The 22,734-nt window shown below is 38.3% G+C and overlaps 1 protein-coding gene across 1 annotated transcript in view; it reads right to left on the bottom strand.

Annotated features, from left to right (window-relative positions):
• Positions 1–745: 745 nt before the first annotated feature.
• Positions 746–22,734, bottom strand: part of ubxn4 (UBX domain protein 4) — a 41,951-nt gene continuing 19,962 nt past the window's right edge. The window contains exons 4-13 of the mRNA XM_078403396.1: positions 19,429–19,547; positions 14,876–15,047; positions 12,673–12,793; positions 12,336–12,390; positions 10,174–10,338; positions 9,819–9,946; positions 8,205–8,307; positions 7,441–7,572; positions 5,941–6,161; positions 746–1,724 (exon numbers count right to left, since the gene is read on the bottom strand). Of these exons, the coding sequence (XP_078259522.1) occupies positions 1,586–1,724; positions 5,941–6,161; positions 7,441–7,572; positions 8,205–8,307; positions 9,819–9,946; positions 10,174–10,338; positions 12,336–12,390; positions 12,673–12,793; positions 14,876–15,047; positions 19,429–19,547 (1,355 nt within the window). The 3' untranslated portion in view covers positions 746–1,585. The remainder of the gene's footprint in view (positions 1,725–5,940; positions 6,162–7,440; positions 7,573–8,204; positions 8,308–9,818; positions 9,947–10,173; positions 10,339–12,335; positions 12,391–12,672; positions 12,794–14,875; positions 15,048–19,428; positions 19,548–22,734) is intronic.

Genomic DNA, 22,734 nt, shown 5'->3' on the forward strand with positions numbered 1-22,734 from the left:
TGTAGCTCAGGACTGCTCTCTAGTTGTTGATAGGATGGTTCAGTTGCCTGACCACAGTTGGGAAGAAAGCGTCTCTGAATCTGAAAATATTGATATGGTACCTGCCTCAACTAACACCTTCAGCAGACTTGTCAGAACTCAACATGGAATTCAACAATTTCAGTTATCTGGGAATTTGCATCTAAATCTGAGCTAGGTAGTTCTGATGAAATCATTAACCTGTAATTTTAACTCCGTTTTTCTCTCTACAGCTGCTGCATAATTTATTAAGTATCTTCCACACTTTCATATTTCCAACAGTTGCAGTGTGCTCCATTTCTAGTTCTTCTCCCCCTCCACCCCCACTCTCATTCTCTTTCATCACCTTTTCTTTATTCTCCTCCACGTAGATTATCAGCAATTATCCAACATTCACTATCTTTAGTTCCCAATCTATCACAATCATCTACCTTCTCTTTCTGCCTCAGCAACTTAAAACACTTCTAACTTCACTCAGTGCTGGTGGAAAATCATCAACCCGAAACATTGGAGACACAGATACTGGAATCTGAAGGATCCTGACCCCAAATGTCATCTGTCCATTTCCATCCACAGATGCTGCCTGACTCGCTGAGTTTCTCCAGCAGTTTGTTTTTTGACCTGAAAAATTGACCATTTCTATTTCCCCAAAAGCTGCCCAACCTGCTGAACGCTTACAGTATTTCTGTTTATATGTTACATATCCAGTATCTGAAAATGTTGACGTTTCAATAAGTGATAATCACACAATTTATTTAAGCAATGCTCCAAAATTAACTCAAAAGTAGATTTTTTTAATATTTACAGGGTACAGAATTTCCCTGTAATGTACGAAATAAAACCCAATGGCTGTCCTTCCGATCAATGTATCCAACATTAACCAAGCCATGAACCATACAATGGAAACATGCAACTTAACCACAAAAAAAGAGTTTGAAAAATTGAATAAAACTATTCTTTTCATGAGTTATAAAAGTATCACAGGTTCACCAATGTTTCAAGCACAAATATCTTTATGTTCAGTGGCATTAGTAAATAATTTTCATTGTCTTTTCCATGGCTATAACATTATCTCCACCGGGTGTGTACCATTACTGCATTGCAATATTTCAAACACTCATCTTACATGTGACAGATGCTACCAATGATTCATTATTTTGCAAACATTAAGAAATTACAAAGGATGTAAACCCACACTTTTTTTTGGAAAACTTTAAACATTTTATTATCAGCTTTAAATTATAAGGGTCAGAGGCTGGAAAATCTTCAACTAATGTGTCATAGAGGCAAGGAATGGATAATACCCAAAGACAGGATTTCAAATATATATATTACTTTAGAAGATGTCTGAAAACATAATTTGGAATTTGCCTAAAATGATTTTTCTGCACATTCGCATTTTAGCAACTATTTTGCCCCACCAGTAGTATTGTATAAATCCATGCGGGAAATTAACAGAAGTACAAAATGCATCCTCTGTCCAGTTTTTTTCTTTTAAATGGAAGTTTACTTGTATAACTTTACAGCAAATTAAAATACAACTGTTTGTACTTTAAAAAGGCAGAAGCTACATCTGTTGAGTTGAATTCCCATTCCATGTATTGTTGTCATCATCTGCATCGTCCTCTCTCCGCAGTCTGTGTATCCTTCCCTCCGTCTTGAAGTCCTCTCCACGTTTTTCAAGCAATCTCCTCCTCCTCACTTCCCTGAGAATGCAAAGCAGTAAAATCTGTACAAAGGACAACACCAAACAACACACATCTGCAAAAAAACAGGACTATTGACAAATGTTCCAACTGCTTTCCATTATAATAAATAAATTACCCGTGAAACCAGACACACTCACCAATTACAAATTCATCAAGCTTTCAATGCAACGTATATTACAACAAATAGAATTATTTTTAGATGGAAAGCACTGAAGAAACTACAATGTCTGAGAATAAACGCTGGAACAGCTCTATCGCTAGATTCATGTTTCACTGCCACTCTGTTCAGAGCACACTTAGTGAAATCACCACACAGGGGATTCAAGAATTAGTGAGCACAAACCCCAGGAATAGTATTTAAGATGGAAACAGGGAAGACAATGAACATAACTTCCCATTTACACTCCTCAGTTATTGCTCCTAGGCAACTGGATGCTGGAGCATCATACTGTCACACAAGACAAACTGCTAACAGCCCATTCATTCACGACATCAGGTAAAGAGGAGCTACTGAGGAGCTACAGCGCCAACCACCCCTACACCATCAAATATTAACTGCAATACAGAGGGAGAGGGGCAGGCAAGCAGTTAATCGCCCTCACAGTATGTCTGGTATCTGACAGGTCCTCTGCTACATAGCAGCTGGATTACCCCATACAGGAATACCCATAGATTGCAGGAGATTTGTAATTCTCTTGAAAATTAACCGATAATCTAGGATACCTAGTACATAAAGTGAATCAAAATCATATTATGCTGGTAGACTCAAGTGGCCAGATGAAAATAACCATGCAAAAGGTTGATTAATTTAATCATGCAACATTCAGTTAGATGAAATTTGGTTATGTGACATTATTTATATTGCTCAATCACAGTAAATCAACTAACATTCAAAAGAAAAATAAAAACAAAAAAAAAAGATTTACGGACAGTTCTCAGAAACAGAACTCTTACATAACCCAGGGACTCATCCTTCCAAGAACCATCACAATTTTTGCTGCATCATCTCTTCAAGCCCAGCCCTACACTCCCACTCTTCTTAATTTGTGCATTGTTATCACTTTGCTACCCAGTGTTCCCCTTCTCTCCTGTAGGTATTGTTTTCTCTCTTCCTGTTTCTTTCTGTCTGGACGTACACATTTTTTAATCTCAATGCTTTCATCCTCTCATCTCGCAAGGAAGCTTTGAGTTCCAAAAAGGGACAGGTGCGGCCAGGCAATCAAGTTATTGAACATAAAGCACATTGCAACTTGAGTGGACAGCAGCAGCGGCACTCAAAACTGTTTGCCAAATCCTGTAGATTCTTGTCCAAGATGGGAATTTTTGGAAGCAAAGTTAAAGGATCCTGGAATATTTGGCTCATATGCATTATTCTAATGATGCTTTAAGTAACGTTATGCCAAATTCACTTCTCTTGGATGTTCCCAATATACAGGTTTCAACAAGTGTCAAAACACATTTTTCAAGAATATCCCCAATCAAATTATTGACAATAATATGTGGAATACACATATTTCACGTGGAGGGCGGCATGGTAGCCCAGCGGTAGAGTTGCTGCCTTACAGCACCAGAGACCCAGGTTCGATCCTGACTATGGGTGCTGTCTGTACGGAGTTTGTATGTTCACCCTGTGACCTGCGTGGGTTTTCTCCTGGATCTCTGGTCTCCTCCCACACTTCAAATGCGTACAGGTTTGCAGGTTAATTGGCTTAACTGTAGGTTAGTTGTCCCTAGTGTGCGTAGGATAGTGTTAGTGTGTGAGGATCACTGGTCAGTGCGGATTCCATGGGCCGAAGGGCCTGTATCCGCGCTGTATCTCTAAACTCAACTAAAAAACAAGCAAATATTTATATAGGAAGTTGCCCATCAGCGAGACGCTATTTCATCACTAAAGTCCCATTTAACGTTTATGCAATAGAATGGATTTCATTTGTATTTCCATGCTTTTTACAAGAACATCTGCCACCTAGTGGCCTTTTTAAAGCTTAATTTCTTAACCTTGAGCAGAATGCCATCATCAATTTCAGATTGATTAGTAGGACTGGATGTTACAATCCGTAGGGTTTGCACTATAATTGACTGGTGTTGTTCTTGGGGATGACCACTAGGTGCTACCATTCAGACACATCTTCAGTTGTGTACCTCAACGTCACTGGGTGTTTCAGCCTTTTATCACAAGACACCCTCAGACCCACCGCAGGGTGATCAGACCTGGGTGTATGTCTTATGGTCACTATTTGAACTGGAATAAACTTAGAAAACACCTTAATTTGTTTTAATTTACGGGATGCAAGTGTCACGAGCAAGGCCAGAATTTATTCTGCCTTAACTGCTATTTAAATGGTGATGAGCTATCCCGTAAACTGCTGCAGTCTTTCAGGCAGAGATAAGCTCAGTGCAGTTTGGTGTAGAATTCAGCATTTAAACCTAGCAAAGGAGGAACAAATGTTGACAAGCAAAATTGGTGCACCTGCAAGTGATGCTCTCATGTATTGCGCTTATCTTTCTCAGTGGTAGAGATTGTATATGAGGGAGATGCTGTCAAGATCACTCTTCGCAAGTAATTTGCAGTGCATTTTGAAGCCAGCAAATACAGCAACCAAAATGCATGGGTGCACAAAGAATGAATAACCAGGATAATGCATGGGATGCCAATCGTGGTATCTGACCCAGATATTGTCATGTTTCTAATGTTGGAGCTGCACTCAACTGGACAAGTGGCGAATATTCAGTCACACACCGAACTTGTGCACAGTGAAAAGACTTTGGGGAGCCAAGTGAAGAGCAACTTGCTGCAGAATATCCAGTCTTTGATTTAATTTTTTGATACATGATACTCAAATGGCTATTGCATGAGAATAGACTGACCTGGCCGGAATCTTTCAAATATACTAATCTTAGAATAAGTGTCCTAGCCTCAAATAGTTGAAGGCACTTTACTAGTTTTTGGAGCATCCTGAAACTAGTTGTTTGGTTTAGCAAAAACAGTGACCTAAGACAGAGATAGAATTAGCGATGAAGGAATGGAGTTTGTGGCAGACTCCAAAGGCAATAGTCTTGGAGTCTTGGGCAATTATTCAATGCCAGAAGCCTAATAAGCAGTATGACAAGAGAGAGCTAGAGACTCTTAAAGATAGCGGAGTCAGGGGGTATGGGGAGAAGGCAGGAACGAGGTACTGATTGAGAATGATCAGCCATGATCACATTGAATGGTGGTGCTGACTCGAAGGGCCGAATGGCCTACTCCTGCACCTATTGTCTATTGACAAATCAGAGGCAGTAAAGGGATTAAGAGCCAATAGCAAGGAACATATGGATGTAGTAAGCATAAATGTGCAAACTGGAACAGTGGTTTTAAGTGATATCTTTGAGGGAAATGTGATACAGGAGGTAACCAAGAATGGATCCTTGAGAGAATTCAATATTAAGAGCATGAGAGATGGAAGAGAAGTCCTGCAGTTGACTCTCTAGTCAATATTTGACACTTCGGAATGGAACTAGAGCAGAAAGTAGTCCAACTCACTGCACAATGTAGGAGGGGCATTAGTACAGGGTGGTAGGATTTTAAATTTGTGGCTTTAATAACTTTTGTTTCAACCATGTGATATGGAAGTTTGAAAATAGGGTTTCGCGAAAGATGGGGATGGATTTGGGAGGTAAGAACATATTGAAGGAGCTAGGGGACGACAAGACGACTGAAGATGGGTTGCATTTTCCTAGGACAGAGGCCATAGTTAGGATTTGAGGATGGGAGAGGCCAGGAGAGTGCTCAAGTAAAAAGGATGTGTTAAATAATATCAGTTAACAGGAGGGTCAGGGGGAGATAAGTTCAGCATTAATAACAGTGAAGAAGCAATAGCTGGGTCTCATGGACAAAATGAACAGAGTAATAATTAAAATATACCAGAGAGAAACAAGAAAAAAATGAGGCCTAACACAGGATAGAATCTTCAGGTGAGTTTGGTTTTCAGGGACAGGACAAAGAAAGCGGGACAAATAGGTGAAGATAGAAACATTAAAGAAGTCCATCGGTTCCCCAAACTTTATTGAGGAAGATGGAATGAGGTAGTTGTGATAAGACATTAACTTGTAAAGTGTACATGCTTCCTACATAAAAGACACCAAAGAATCACCAAAAATCTACTTTATCAACACGTGGACCATATACTTTAAAATAATGTACATTTTGTCTAAGGGAAAGTCCATGTGCTACCTGTCTGCATCTGTTACAACAGATGGTGGTTTTCTAGATGTTTCTGGTTGAGCTTGAGCTGGATTGGCATTTCCTCCGGACAATCTTTGCGTGGGATCACCAGCAAACAGAAAATTGTTGATAAATCTCCAAATAGCAACAATTGGGTAATATATTGTTCTCAAGAAAATCCACAATCCTCCTTCTGTGGATGGCATCATTGATGACGTAGACCTTCCTCCCTATGGAAGATAAGAACAAGCACAAGTTTCCTGAATACATCCGTCTAAATCGCCAAACCTTTTTATGGAGGATGCTTTTAGTCAATTTTACTTGGTGTGTTGTTCATTTAAATAGTTAAGAGTTGTCTTGCAATATATTGCTAAATGCTGCTGTAAATTAGGTTTTGACTAGAACAGAAATGATGGAATCTAGTCAAGCAGCATCTGGATTTACCACATTGATTATATGACTTGCTGCATTCAAATTTTACCCTTCATCACTACCTACAACTTCCCAACTGTCGTCCTTCTAGGTATGCATGCAATACACCAAAATTATCAATTAATAAAAAGAATCAGTAAATTATAAAGATAAACATCTATTGCTTTACCACAAATTTGAACTACAGGATGTGCTACATTTGAAAAAATTATTTCATTCTACTCTTTGACCTATGGATAAAATGCTAGGTAGCACAGCATGCAAAATAATTTACTTTACCAGTAAAATACACAGCAAAAGCAACTAGGCAACGGAATAAAGCACTAATTGTACATAAAATCAAATACATTAAATACATTGCATATTGAAGTGTTTTTATTGCTTTAATACGTTGTCAATTTAAAAGAGGCACTGAAATAGCAATTCCCCCAGAAACTAGATTTCAATTTTATAGCAGTTACATTCCTTCTAAGAGATCAAGTCTACTCCTTAATACTCTGTATGTCTGTTAGCTGCAAACATTTTTAGAATGCTAAATTTATTTCCTAGTAATCATGAACATTAAAATTTAATCACATCATGAAATTAATAGACTTTGAATGTTTTACTTCTTGTACTTTCAACCTGTCAATTGACATTGTTATTTATATTAATGATTTGGATGCAAATGTATGTGGCGTGATTAGTAAGTTTGTGGATGACGCCAAATTTGGTGGTGAAATGGAGATTGGTTTATCCAAGATTACAACAGGATCTTGATCATCTAGGCCAATGGGCCGAAAAATGGGAGATGGGAGTTTAATTAGGATAAATCTGAAGTGCTGCGTTTTGGACGACAAATCTGGGCAGGGCTTACACAGTCGCCTGAGTAGGGCTCTAGGGAGCTTCAAAAGAATTTCCCCATTTCATATCCAGTTCCAAACTAATTTCAGCCCATGAGCTGAACATTGCTTAACATTCATCTTTCTTTCAACTTTGGCTTTAAAGTACTTCATTCAAGAGACAGAAACACTATGTGCATTACACAGCAGGGAGAAAGTAAGAATTATGGAAAAGATAAGGTATCAATGTACATACTGGGATTAGGATGATTGAGGCATTTGGTACCAACTCCAGTTCAGTCAATGTTCTTTTATAATCCTCCTTTGTAAATTGTTTCCTTGGAAATGTCATTGCTAATTCAAAGTTTCCATATTTACCACCAACATGCTGCAGAAAAAGAAACTAAATCAGATTTGGAGAATGTTGCATGAAATGATCCAGTCTTGAATAGCTAGTGAAATACTACTCCAAACTAGAGGTAACAGCAAAAAAAGTGTTGCCCTTGCCAAGTAGACTGTACATTATACATTTTAAACTAAAGAAAATATAAATATGGCAATAGAGTAACGGTTTAAGTATTTACTTCAAAAGTGGAAGCATTAGAGCTTATGAAATACACTTAATAAAATAAAATTCCAAATACTTTCTTAAAAGAAACCATTCAAATACAAAATATCAGCAAAGTTATCAATTCTTTATCCAATTATTCTATGTCAAACTAATCATTATTTTGACTGGCTTCCTGAAAAAGTGTATTTGAAGAGACATTGAGGTTCACGGGAAAATCTAAATACAAAATTGTTTCATCCTTAAATAAAACTGATAGTGCTGGCAAATTAAAACTTTGGTAGTTGCTTGGAAGTACTCTAAATGCTCCATTATGTTTGGAAGGGCCAATGCAATCATTAAATGATTAATGCAGTGCAGTGCAATAGTAAAAGATGGTAGAGATTTAACCAAAGATCTACACCGTTTAAAAGATTGAAAAAGTTTTATTAACACCAAATATATTATTTTACCGATTCAGCAAACGCTCTTGCTTCTTCTAAACAGGCATCTGGTAAGAACTGGTTTGTAAAGGAAGATCCATCAGGGAGTCTAAACTGGATTCTGCACATTTTACTACAAAGACAAAAGACAACATTTGAAACATCTTTTAGTATAGGGATTGTTGATATAACTCCAAATACAGCCACAATGTACTAAAATGCAACTATATCAAGATTGAAACATTTAACCTGGCTTTAAATGCTTTACAAAAAGGACCAAATCTTTCAAGTTGAATAACTATTAATTTAGCAACCATTTTGATATCTTCAAAGAATGCTTGACGCAAAGAATAGAGAGCCTTTAATGTTTCATTTGAGACACATTTTAGTTGATAATCTATATGTATGCAGTATCAAATGCAATTAGATGGTTTATTTCTCATTTCACAACACTAACAAAGAGTGGTGGGTGTATGGAATGAGCTGCCAGAGGAGGCAGTTGAGGCAGAAACTATAACAACATTTAAAAGGCATTTGGACAGGTACATGGATAGGAAAGGTTTAGAGGGACATGGGCTAAACATGGGCAGGTGGGACTAGCATAGATGGAGCACCTTGCTCATCCCGGCCCCATGAGCTGAAGGGCCTGTTTCAGTGTTGTATGACTATGACTGACAGTTTTTAACACTTAATATTGAGAATGGGTTGGTCTTTTTACAAACTAAGCTGGTTTGAGATTTCAAAATTCTATCATAATACTCATTTTTTGAATAATTTAGGAAAGACCAGAATCAGTTGCAACTCAAAAATAAAATTTCATCTCATTAAAGCAAGTCAGAGGCTGGCTATTCTACAGTAAATGACACATTTCCCAACTCAACAAGCTCTTCCACTATCTATTGAGATGCATCAAAATACTTCATGACAAAACACATAAGTTGAACACATACGTTGTTCAACAACCATCCTTCAAATTCAATATCCACTGCAACTGCCATGCTATAAAATGTATTTTGCAAATAAACTAATGCTTCTAAACTTGCAGTCTCTATCACTTGGAAGGATAAGAACAGCAGACATGCTGGATGATGAAGCTCCCCTCCAGGTTGCACGCTATCCTGACCTGGAAATATATCCTTGTTTCTTTAAGACTGCTGAGCCAAACACCTGCAATCCTCCACATAACAAAACTGTATTCCCATTCTCTGTCAGACCTCCAGGATCAGGGATAAATTGGTTCCAGTCTGGTTCTGAGGAGTGGAAAATGGCTCCGTATGAATTCTTCCAATATGGAGTGGCTATTGCACAACAACTACTGCGTTAAGTTGGCAGAGCAAGGTCTTGGTTCACTGTAAGGTGATCCAAAATGACTGAAGACCAGCTGCTGCTGCACAGGCTTTGCATGGCCTACTTTGACACTCATCCTTATTGCTTGTAGCCTAATGGCCTCACTTCTTTATTTCCCCCTCCCTCATTCCAACTACCTTTAGCCTGCAATCCCTGCTCTCTCGCTTGGTCTCCACCCTTGCGTAGAGCTCACTTCGTATTCAACTCCAGAACATGTGGTACTATCTGCTGATTAATGAAGTTAAAAAGTAAAGATGCTGAATGTAAATATTTTGAAATGTTTGCCAAATAATGTACCTTCTTTCATTATTAAGAGCTTTTTTCCTAGCTTCTTCAGCAGCCTGCCTTTCCAGCTCTGATGCTCTCTTTGCTGCCTCAGCCTCCTCCTTTGTTTTTGCATAACGTACAGCTCTCTCTGCACGATCCTAAAAAGGAAAATATAGAAAAACGAAAGTAAAAATGCTAAATTGAACACAATTCAATATTTCACCGAAATCAGAAAGTCAGCATCGTGAGCTCTCATGTCCAAAGACTTGGTCACTGATTGGATTTTCTTAATTGAATCCATTTCCACAAATTGTCATGTTTACTTGATTACAAAAGTTCTAATTTCAAATCTAAATTAAACAAAACACAATTTCAAAGCACATACCATGGCAATCTGTTGTCTTATTCTTTCCCGTGCTAAACGTTCTTCTTCTTTATCTCTGCTTCTTTCTTCCAACATTCTTTTTGTTCTGTCATCCTCTTGTTTTCTCTTAAACTCCACCATTTCCTTCCCCACTTTTCTACGTTCAATTTCAACTTTAATTTCACTCTGAAATAAATTAAGTTTTTGTAACATACAAACTGAAGATTAAGTTAACTAATAATTGAGATTTTACAGCAGGACCTTGATCAGCAGGGCAAGTGGACTGAAGAATGTAAAGGAGTTTAATGTAAATAAGTGTGAGATGTATCATTTTGAGAATTTGGACCAGGACAGGACCTTCACAGTCAATGGTAAGCCTTGGGGAGTGTTGTAGAGTAGAGGGATCTGGGAGTACAGGTCCACTGTTCCCAGAAAGTGGTAATCACGGGCAGATAGGGTGGTAAAGGTGGCTTTTGGTACATTGGCCTTCATCAGTCAGGGTATAAAGTACAGAAGTTATGACATTATTGGGATATATACTGTCTCAAATGATTACCTAATGAAAATTACATTTCTAAAAATAGTAGTTGCCCTAAACAATGCAGCACTGTTCAGACTCATTAAAACCATTACATTTTATGAAAATGTATAAACTTCTACAGGTGGTAGTCTTGATGTCAAGAGAAGCTTTGGTCACAATGCTTGCAAACATATCCGCTTTAAGCATTAAAGTGTTTGTCAAGGAATTTATTATTACTTAAATTTATATGGTCTTTGTGGACTAACTTCCTTTATTCCAACAATGAATTTAAGCTTACCAACATCTTTTAAAGCTAGGCTCAAGTCTGCTTTATCGTTAGCTTAATTTCTTAAAAATAGATATCATGAGAACTGATCCCAGACATTCAAAACCCATAAACCTGCCAATCAGTGCAAGCATAACTGTTTAAAAGTATTGGCAATTCTCAGATTAGTCAGACTTGAATCCAATGGTGCACAAGGAGCTGGAGTAATTTAGCAGGTCAGGCAGTATCTCTGGAGAACATGGTTAGGTGACGGTTCGAGTCAAAACATTTCTCCAGTCTAAAGAAGGATCTCGATCCGAAACTTTATCTATCCATGTTTTCCAGAGATGCTGCCTGACCCACTGAGTTACTCCAGCACTTTGTGTTCTTTTGTGTATTAACCATCATCTGCAGTTCTTTGCTTCTTCTGCTTGAATCCAATGGTAGAAGATTACAAAAACATTCAATTGGAAATAAAAATAACTGTAGTATAAAAACTATGATCAGATAGTAATTTAATTTCTGGCAGCATTGAAGGATAGTTTTAACAATCTCATTCAACATATCACTTCCCTTCTGAAAATTTGATTTCTTTGCTGCAGCAATGTTCCTCATGCTAAATTGTTGTTCAGCATAATAACCAAATGATTATTAGCCATATGTAAATCTTCCAGGGTTCGCAGTAGATTATTTAAAGGAATTCATAAGATGCAGTCCTCACCCATTTTCAGCTAGCCTCGCAATAGGTATTGCTGAGAAAGAACTCTAGTCAATACTTTTCTGATCTAGAGGCTTCATGACCATCCACAATACCATAATCACCGACGCAGTGCTCAAATCAAACTGGAACTCTGCACATTTTACACTGTTTAATTGATCATTGCAGTCTACTGAGCTATCAGTCATGTGACTCAGTATTCTTAAAGGAGGATTATAAAAAAGCCATTCTGTGGATATGACAAGATTGACATTTATTGCAAACCTTACCCAGCCAAAGAAGGTCAAACCTTCATGACTGCAGTTCTTTCATACAATCAAGCATCTCCATTAGAGGGCAGCTAATAATCTCCTTGGGACAGAAACTATCTTTAGATAACTGCAAATTATCTTCCCTCAAATACACCACTGAAACAATAGTCTCTTTATAAAAATCCCAAAGTTCAGATTGACCTTTGATGGTACTGGACTTTTTCCTATAATTTTAAGGTTTTTAGAATAAAATAAAATTAAAATTCTTAAATCCTATGGTAAGGATTTCAACTCAGATTTTTCAAATATTAAATCAATATTAATAGATTTCTTATTCAGTAACATTATTTAATAAATTTTATTTAATCTTAAAATACAATATATTAAAAACAGGGAACAAAGTAGTTAAACATAAACAGTAAGATTTACCATTGATTCTTCCTCTTTATTCTGTTCTCTTTGCTCTTCAAGTTTCTGAGTGAGTCTGGTTGTAAATAAAAAGAAGCTAGGCACATTTTTGTATTCACAGTATCAATATATACAAACATCTTGTGACAAAATACAGATTTATTTTGGAGACGAACAACTTCAAACTTGAGGGTTGAAGTCCCTTTAATAATTTTGAGAACCAAAAGCTTTAGATTAAAAAGGGATCAATAATATTTCAATAAAGAACAGACTTTAATAAAAAGCATCCATTAAAATAAAACTTGACCATCAGTACATTGATTGTTCAATGCAGATAACCCAATTTAATTAAGAATACCTTTCAACTCGAATGTTAAGGTCTTCTCCCTCTTGAGGCTTTACAGAAGCCTCATCATTGTGGTGAGTGATGCTGTTAGAGGGACCAGCATTATCGGGAAGTTCTTTGTTTACAGGTGATTCTGGGAAAGAGTACAACCAAATACATTTAACCATATTCAAATAGAAGGACATTGCACAAAAACATTTATTATTTGAATAACTTCTTCACATTTTCCAAGTGGTTCTAGTCTCCACTTTTCTTGAAGGCATGGGGCAGACTGAGATTGGTGCTTACCTGCCCTTGGGTCAGGTCTTTTACTTGAATGTGACCCTGGACACGGTCTATTGCAATTGGCATGGCTTCCAGCACATTGTTCCAACACAAGAAGCTCGCAACACCTATAGAATGCCTTTGATAGCTCGTGAGGTCCTACCTCCAGACCTTAGCTGCCAAAGCTATTACTGTTTTTGTAACATTGTGACCAACTTGGGTAGTCAGAAACATTCAAAATCAATTTTGTATCTGTTTAAAATTAAATTTAATTGGCTGGATAAAAACTCAAATGCAACAAACATTGAAACTAACTACAACAAAGTGTTGAGGAACTCAGCAGGTCAGGCAGTGTCTACAGATTACATTTCGGATTGGGACCTTTCTTCACATGCTGAAGAAAAGTCCTGACCCGAAGTATCCTCTGTTAATTCCCTGCACTGATGTTGCCTGACTTGCTGAGTTCCTCCAGCACATTGTGTATTGCTCAAGATCCCAGCCAGCATCTTGCTCAAAATTCCATCATCTGCTGCTTCTTGTGCCTTCACTGAAACTAACCACCTCTGCATAAGAAACTCTCATCTCTATTCCAAGTGGCCTACCTTTATTCTGAGTCAGTGACCAATTCTGCTTGGAGAAACATCCTCCTGCAGCACAGTTCCAAAATAATTCTGTGTTTCAATGAGAATATCTTTAATTCTTCTAAACTCCAGAGAATATAATCCGAGACACACCAATCTGTCCTTGTACAGCAAATTCTCTACCCCTGGAAACAGCAGTGAATTTTTGTTCCACTCCCTCCTCGGTATGTACATCCTTTCTAAGATTGGGAGATCAAAATTGTACAATTGTACTCAAGGTGCATAGTCAAGAGTAAATCAAGTAGGAATTCCATTGTTCCCTTTTGGGAAATATGACAATAAAGCACTCTTGACTCTTGCAACTCAAAAAACTGCAGATGCTGGAAATCTAAAAACAAAACAAAAAACAGTCACCAGATCACACAGCATCAGTAGAGAAATAGTTAATGTCCCAGCCCGAAGATGCTCAGTTTCTGACAAAGTCTCTTCAAGCTGAAAACATTACCTTTGTTTCTCTTTCTACATCGTGAATTTCTGAGCATTTCCAGCATTTTCTGTTCTGCTATTTACTTATCAAGGCCTTTTTAATTCCAACGACATCTTTACTCTGTACTCAAATTCTTTTAATAAAGGCAACATGCCCCTTGCCTTCCTGATGTATGTTAGCTTTCGTACAGATACTTGGGTTCCTTTGAACATCAATATCACCAAATCTTTCACCATTTAACAGTACCTTCACTTTTCAGTTTTGTGTACCTTTTCTTGTCAACCATTTGACTAAGTTTCGAAATTTCAATATGATCCCTGTCCTTCCTATTTATATTACGTCTTGCAATGCGATTGGCACTACATTATCTCAAATAAAGCTTTTAAGCTAAACCTGATCGTGTTATTCTTCCCATGGGATCACTCCCAACTCCGCTTCTGCATCCATGCAACTCAGCAGAATTGATCCAAGTCAATTCTAAATTAGGGTCTCTTTACAATTAATCTTATGAGGATCATTTCACTGACTTTCTCTTATATTTGCTCCACACTTACACAAATGTAACTTTAAAAAACACGTCACCACTCACATTTTGAATGATAAAATATGAATCCATCTTTCACAAAATGGCTTTCTAGATTCAGGATACACTCAAATTCAATATTTTGCATGGCATTATTTGTTTTAAATGGGTAAATTGTACTAACACTAAAATAATCAAGCATTTTCTGAAAATGATCAGGAAGTTCACCCAATAAACACAAACTGCTGCTTGAATTTTGAAATGGTGAAATTGACAAGATTTCTCCACTTATGTAAGTAATAAGATTTCATTCTTTGGGGGAAGAGTCGACAATTGTTATTGTTTGAAAAATGTGTTTACCTTTAGACCTTTCTTCAAGCTTTTGCGGTGCCATTGTTTCTGCTGTTCTTGTATTATAAACGTGTGGGTCATTTGGTTCAACAGTTACTGGAGTGCTGCTTGTTGAAGCATAACATTGACCTATATGGTTTTCTTGGTTGTCACCCGCTGCTACCTTCTTTTGTCTATTCATCTAAAGGAAGTAAAATATAACACAAGAAAATATGAACATAAGATAGGAGCAGGAGTATGCCACTCAGCTTCTCAAGCCTATCCCACCATCCATTATGATCATGGCTGATCTGCTCCAAGCCTCATCTCTGTGCCAGCTTTCCACCGTCCCTGATTCCCTGAACTTCCTCCTTAAATGATTTTGTGCCCACAATTCTTTGGGGCAGAGGATTCCAGAGATCCACTCCCTGCACTAAAAGTTCCCATGCATCTTGGTCTAAAATGAACACCCCCAATCTTGCAACTATGTGGCCTTGCTTGAGATTGTCCTACTATTGGAATCATTTCAACATCTAACCTATTCATGCCCAAGTATCTTGTAACTGCATCTCCTTGTTTGAGATAAAACCCGCTCGTTGTTATAAACTGCAACATATATAGATCTAACTTATTTTGCCTATCCTATCTCATGATAAGATAATCTTCTCATTTTAGGAGTTAGGCCAGTGAAACTCTTTCAGACTACTTCCAATGCCAGAATATCCTTTCTAAAATACAGGGATTAAAATGGTGCACAGTGCTCCAGATGTGGTCTCACCATACCCTGTAAGGTAAGCATGAGCATTTTACTTTTGTGTTATCATATCATATCATATATATACAGCCGGAAACAGGCCTTTTCGGCCCTCCAAGTCCGTGCCGCCCAGTGACCCCCGTACATTAACACTATCCTACACCCACTAGGGACAATTTTTACATTTACCCAGCCAATTAACCTACATACCTGTACGTCTTTGGAGTGTGGGAGGAAACCGAAGATCTCGGAGAAAACCCACGCAGGTCACGGGGAGAACGTACAAACTCCTTACAGTGCAGCACCCGTAGTCAGGATCGAACCTGAGTCTCCGGCGCTGCATTCGCTGTAAAGCAGCAACTCTACCGCTGCGCTACCGTATAAAATTATTCTCATTATGATACAAGAAAAAAAAAATACAAACCCTTCTGAAAAAATAATCTTTGCTGAAGAGAAACTGCTCAAAAACTGTTGGGAATACTGAATTGCTATCTAAGACAACAAAAATAATAAATTCACAGTAATTCAGTGTCAAACGACGTGGAAAAAGGCCCTTCAGCACAACCTGCTCACGCCGACCAACATGTCCCATCTGCACTAGTCCCACCTGTCTGCGCTTGGCCCATATCCCTCTAAACCTATCCTATCTATGTACCTGTCCAAATGTTTCTTAAATGTTATAGTACCTACCTCAACTACCTCCTCCATATACCCACCACTCTGTGTGAAAAAAAGTTACCCCCTCAATGTCCTCTGGTTCCCGATTCCCCTAATCAGGGCAAAAGACTGTGCATTTACCCTATCTATACCTCTCATGATTTCGGACACCTCCATAAGATCATCCCTCATCCTCCTGCAATCCAAGGAATACAGTCCGAGCCTGCTCAACCTCTATAACCCCTATAGCTCAGGCCCTCGAGTTCTGGCAACATCCTCGTAAATCTTCTCTGCACCTTTTCTAGCTTGAAAACATATTTTCTATGACACGGAGACCAAAACTGAGCACAAAATTCTAAATGTGGCTTTACCAATGTCTCATGCAACTGTAACATGACCTCCTAACTTCTACACTTTATAGTCTGATCAATGAAGGCCAATGTGCTGATAGCCTTTTTGACCACCCTATCTACATGTGATGCCACTTTCAAGGAACTATGTACCTGTACTCCTAGATCCCTCTGCTCTACAGAACTCCCGAAAGCCTTACCATTCATTGTGTAGGTCCTGCCCTGGTTAGTCTTCCCAAAACAAAACACCTCGCTCTTCTCTGTATTAAATTCCATCAACCATTCCTTAGCCCACTTGCCCAATCGAACAAGATCCTGCTGCAATTTTTCACAACCATCGTCACTATCTACAATACCACTCACTTTCGTATCATCTTGCTAATTTGCTAATTATTCCTTGTACGTTTCATCCAAATCATTGATATAGATGGCAAACAGTAATGGGGCCAGCACCAAACCCTGAGGCACATTACTAGTCAGGCCTCCAGTCTGAAAAGTAATCTTCCACCATCACTCTCAACTTCCTTCCATGAAGCCAATTTTCTATCCAGCCAGTTCTCTCTACTTGGATCCCGTGCAATCTAACCTTCCAGAATAGCCTACCGCACAGAACCTTGTCAAATGCCTTGCAGAAATCCATATAAACAATGTCTACAGCTCTGCCCTCAACCACCTTTTTGGTCACATCTTCAAAAAACTCAGATTTGTGAGACATGATCTCACGCAAACAAAACGATAACTACCCCTTGTCAGTCCTTATCCATCTAAATGCATGTATAAGAAAATAACTGCAGATGCTGGTACAAATCGATTTATTCACAAAATGCTGGAGTAACTCAGCAGGTCAGGCAGCATCTCGGGAGAGAAGGAATGGGTGACGTTTCGGGTCGAGACCCTTCTTCAATGCATGTATATCTTATCCCTCAGAATAGTAACTTTCCGACCACAGATGTTAGACCCACTGGCCTGTAGTTCTTTGGCTTTTCCCTGCAGCTCTTCTTAAATAAATGCAAATCATTTGCCACCCTCCAGTCTTCCGGCACCTCACCTGTATTTAATGATGACTCAAAAATCTCAGCCAGGACACCTGTAATGTCCCCTCTAGTTTCCCAGTGTCCTCAGGCCTGGAAGATTTGTCTACCATCATGCGCATCAGGACCTTCAGCACATCCTTAACTGTAATACTGACTGCCCTCAAGACACCCTATTGACTGCCCCAAGTTCCATGGTCCTCATGTTTTTCCCCATGATAAAAACAGAGGAGAAATACTCATCTCCTGTGGTTCCACATAGAGTTGACCACTTTGATTCCCAAGGGGTCCCATTCTCTCTCTGGTTATCCTTTTACCTTTAATGTATTTACAAAATCTCTTGGGATTATTATTATCCTTTAATTATTATCTGCCATACACAGCAACAAATTTCTTCCCACAGGCCATCAGGACTGTTAACTTTTATAACTCCAGGGACTAAATTTTGTCTTCTCTGTATTAACTTTTATTTATATGCTGTAACTTTAATTCTTTTTTTTGCACAATCCGCAGGCATTGCCTCTTTCATTTCACTGCACATCGTGTATGTGCATGTGACAAATAAATTTGACTTGACTTGAAAGATGTTCCATTTGGTATCAAAAAGAGATCAAAATGTCTGTAATTTCTTGGAAGGTTCATGTCAAATGGGGGAGCAGACAAACTTATTTAGACATTATGCAACTTTGTATTTTGTTTTTTTGTGTGGATTCTTTGGAATGAACTGAGAATTTTGGATCTAATTCAGGTTTTTGTGGAAACATTGGACAAATGTTCTGAGAATGTCTGTGAGCTGGATTTAATTTTCCACATAGACACAGCTCACAATATTTTGGCAGAAATGATAATGGTTTTGGAGACCAATATTAATTGAAGAGTTACTCAGATTGATGTTCAGAACAAAATAGAAAAATCTGAGGCTAGTCTTGCAGGAGCTCCAGCCAGGGCTATGGCAGCAATAAAGAATATGAACCTTCTATGAAACTCCTCAAAATACTCACATAGGAGACATCAGTTAAAAGTGCTAAACCTACCCTTATCAGCTTCCAGTTTAGAATATTTTCTAATAAAGGTTTACCATGTAACTGTCTACCAAATTAAAAATCTAATTAGTATCAAGAAGTATTTTAGGAAATTATATTCTAAATTGCATCAGTAAAACACAAAAGGCATTTTGTTGTGCTTGATTTATTTTATATCCATTCCTGTGTAATGTTACATTTACTTTCTCCGAGGTGACTTTTAATTGTGTGCTGGCTGCAATTAAGGTGATTATTTAAGACACAGTGAGTTTGTACAATGTGTGCTGTCAACTATTCTTTGTGATTCTGATATTCTGATGGAATTCATATAAATAGTAAAAGAACACTGAAATAAATTCATCCTAAATAATAAAACAATTTGTTATGTTAATGGACTTAATATTCAACAGGGAAATCATGAGGATTTCATTAGCCCTGTTGGAATAGATACAAGAAACAATCTAAAAAATGTGTAAAATATATTTCCTGATGGATTAACCATGGAAAGAAAACACACATACTTTGTCAAAACATTCAAATCATTACCTATCCCTAAGTTCCAATTTTAGATAGCATAAATCTGACTTTTTAAAAAATGCGAATGGTACCTGAAATAACTTTAAAAGACAGATATGGATACATACATAGTCTGTCTCCCTTAAGTTCATGCATTTTGGTTACTTAGTTTAAACTCAAGGACAGACTAAAACAAAAATCAAATACAATTATCAATAAACAATCAAACATTTTAAAAAAAATCATTGCTTACTTCCTTCACTCTCTGAATTCGAGTTACTAGGGCCTCTGCAGTCATGCTTCCGGCAATAACCTCCAATGGAATTCCACTGTCTCCTATAAAAAAGCACGATGGAATGCATACCACAGGATCTGTATGTTATAGATTTAAGGATCATTTAAGGGACATTGCTGAGAAAAATGCAAAGAGAATGTAGAAAATTATTGGTATTCATATGAACAGATAACAGTGAGAGAAGTTTTAATTCATAAAGATCTGCCATTCCATCAATGTAAATTTTGTACAATGGGGCTCACAGCTTAATGTTTAGAAACCCATTTATCTTTGGTCCATCTCCAAAGAACATCTTTTTAACAATAGTTCATTGGACTGACTATGTTATTGAATCCTTGTATGTAACAGAGATGCATATCGTAATCAGATATTACTAGAAAATCTTTGAAAGATGGCAAAGTTGCAAGGTTCATTCAATAACCATGGCAAGTGATTTAAACAATTAAAGAAATAAAAAAACAGAATAACCTAAAAACCCCAAATATCTCAGTGATTAAACCAGAGAGGGTGCAGAAAAAATTCACAAGGATGTTGCCTGGCCAGGAGAGCTTGAATCATAAGAACTGAATAGACTGTGACACTGTTTTCCCTTGAGCGAAGGAAGATGCGCAGTGACCCCCTGCACTAGGAAAAAGACTGTGACTATTCTGTAACTGCTTCGTTGAAATCACTGCATCATTAAAATCTATCTTGCTTAATGTTCTTCCTCATTACAATAATACATCTTTAGAAAAAAACTGAAATTACTGGGAAATTTCTGTAAGTTTGTGCTCTGCCAATGAACTCCTTCCAGAGACCAGGTGCAGGACTCCCAAAAAGTTAATTTGCAATTCGAATCGGTAGTAAGGAAGGCAAATTCAATGGAATTTATATCAAGAAGACTGGAATACAAAAACAGAGATAAAATGCTGAGGCTCTATAAGGCGCTGGTCAGGCCGCATTTGGTATATTGTGAGTAAATTTGAGTCCCATATCTGAGGAAGTGCTGGCTCTCGAGAGGGTCCAGAGGACGTTTACAAAAATGATTCCAGGAATGAGTGGGTTAGCATATATAAGCGTTTGACAGCACAGGGCCTCTACTCTTCTGGAAGTCTTGACTAATCTTTTGGAATTTTTTGAGGATGTAACAAGCCGAATGGTTAAGGGAGAGCCAGTGGATGTGGTGTATCTGGACTTTCAAAAAGCCTTTGACAAGGCGCAAGGGATTAGTGTGCAAAATTAGAGCACATGATATTGGGAGCAGGGTATTGAACTGGATAGAGAACTGGTTGGCAGACAGGAAGCAAAGAGTAAGAATTGATGCGTCCTCTTCAGAATGGCAGGCAGTGACTAGTGGGGTGCCGCAAGGCTCAGTGCTGGGGCCCCAGTTATTTACAATATATATTAATGATTTAGATGAAAGAATTATATGTAACATCTCCATGTTTGCGGATGACACAAAGCTCGGTGGCAGGGTGAGCAGCGAGGAGTGTGCTATGGGGCTGCAGGGTGACTTGGGTAGGTTGGGTGAGTGGGCAGATGCAGTATAATGTGGATAAATGTGAACCACGAAAGAACAAGACGGCAGATTATTATATGAATGGTGTCAGATTAGGAAAGGTGGAGGTGACAAGACCTGGGTGTCCTTGTACATCAGTCACTGAAAGTAAGCATGCAGGTGCAGCAGGCAGTGAAGAAAGCAAATGGCATGTTGACCTTCATAGCAAGAGGATTTGAGTATAGGGGCAAGGAGGTCCTACTGCAATTGTACAGGGGCCTGGTGAGACTGCATCTGGAGTATTGTTTGCAGTTTTGGTCTCCAAGTTTGAGGAAGGACATTCTTGTGCTCACCAGTTAATTCCCGGGATGGCGGGACTGACATATGATGAAAAAATGGATCGACTCAGCTTATATTCACTGGAATTTAGGAGAGGGGATCTTATAGAAACATATACAATTCTTAAGGGATTGGACAGGCTAGATGCAGGAAAAATGTTCCCGATGTTGGGGGAGTCCAGAACCAGGGGTCACAGTTTAAGGGCCATTTAGGACTGAGATGATGAAAAACGTTTTCACCCAGAGAGTTGTGAATCTGTGGAATTCTCTGCCACAGAAGGCAGTGGAGGCATAAATCCATTGGATGTATTCAAGAGAGTTGGATATAGCTCTTAGGGCTAACAGAATCAAGGGACATGGGGAAAAGCAGGAATGGGGTATTGATTCTGGATGATCAGCCATGATCATATTGAATGGCAGTGCTAGCTCGAAGACTACTCTTGCACCCATTTTATATGTTCCTCGCTGGAGTTTAGGTGGAGGGGGGGACCTCATTAAAACTTACAGAATAATGAAAGGCATAAATAGAGTGGATGTGGAAAGGATGTTTCCACTGGTGGGAGAGTCTAGGACCAGAGGTCATAGCCTCAGAATTAAAGGGCGCTCTTTCAGAAAGGAGATGAGTAGGAACTTCTTTAGTCAGAGGGTAGTTAATCTGTGAAACTCCAGAGGGCTGTGGTGGCCAAGTCAGTGGATATTTTTAAGGCAGAGATAGACAAATTCTTGATTAGAACGGGTGTCAAGGGTTATGGGGAGAAGGCAGAAAAATGGGATTAGGAGGCAGAGATCAGCCATTATTGAATGGCAGAGTAGACTCGATGGGTCGAATGCCTAATTCTACTCCTATGACTTGTGAACTTGTGAAATGCAGTCACAGATTGACTGACGGCAATGTCAACAGGAATGCAACTTCAGTGTTTGGCTATGCATTTGACGAAGTTGCTGATGTGGTTGTTTGCATGGTTATTTCTGGCAGCTCTCCATAAAACAATTACAATACCATGTAATATCCAAACTGTCCTATTTACAATTAATTAATTAAATGAAGATTTATCACTGATTGGACAACTGCAGGCTTACTGCAAAATGACATGCTAAATAACAATGAAAATCAGAAGACCATTGCAAATGACACAAATATATGTAAGACCAAAAATACATTTTATGCAATGGAAATATTTCCTCTCAAAGGAGTATAATGTGGATAAATGTGAGCCACGAAAGAACAAGAAGGCAGATTATTATATGAATGGTGTCAGATTAGGAAAGGGGGAGGTGCAAAGAGACCTGGGTGTCCTTGTATATCAGTCACTGGAAATAAGCATGCAGGTACAGCAGGCAGTGAAGAAAGCTAATGGCATGAGATTTAGAGATACATGTTGACCTTCATAGTGATAGGATTTGTGTATAGGGGCAAGGAGGTCCTACTGCAGTTGTACAGGGCCCTGG

Source organism: Rhinoraja longicauda, chromosome 8 (genome assembly GCF_053455715.1).
Source record: "Rhinoraja longicauda isolate Sanriku21f chromosome 8, sRhiLon1.1, whole genome shotgun sequence".
NCBI classification, from domain to species: domain Eukaryota; kingdom Metazoa; phylum Chordata; class Chondrichthyes; order Rajiformes; family Arhynchobatidae; genus Rhinoraja; species Rhinoraja longicauda.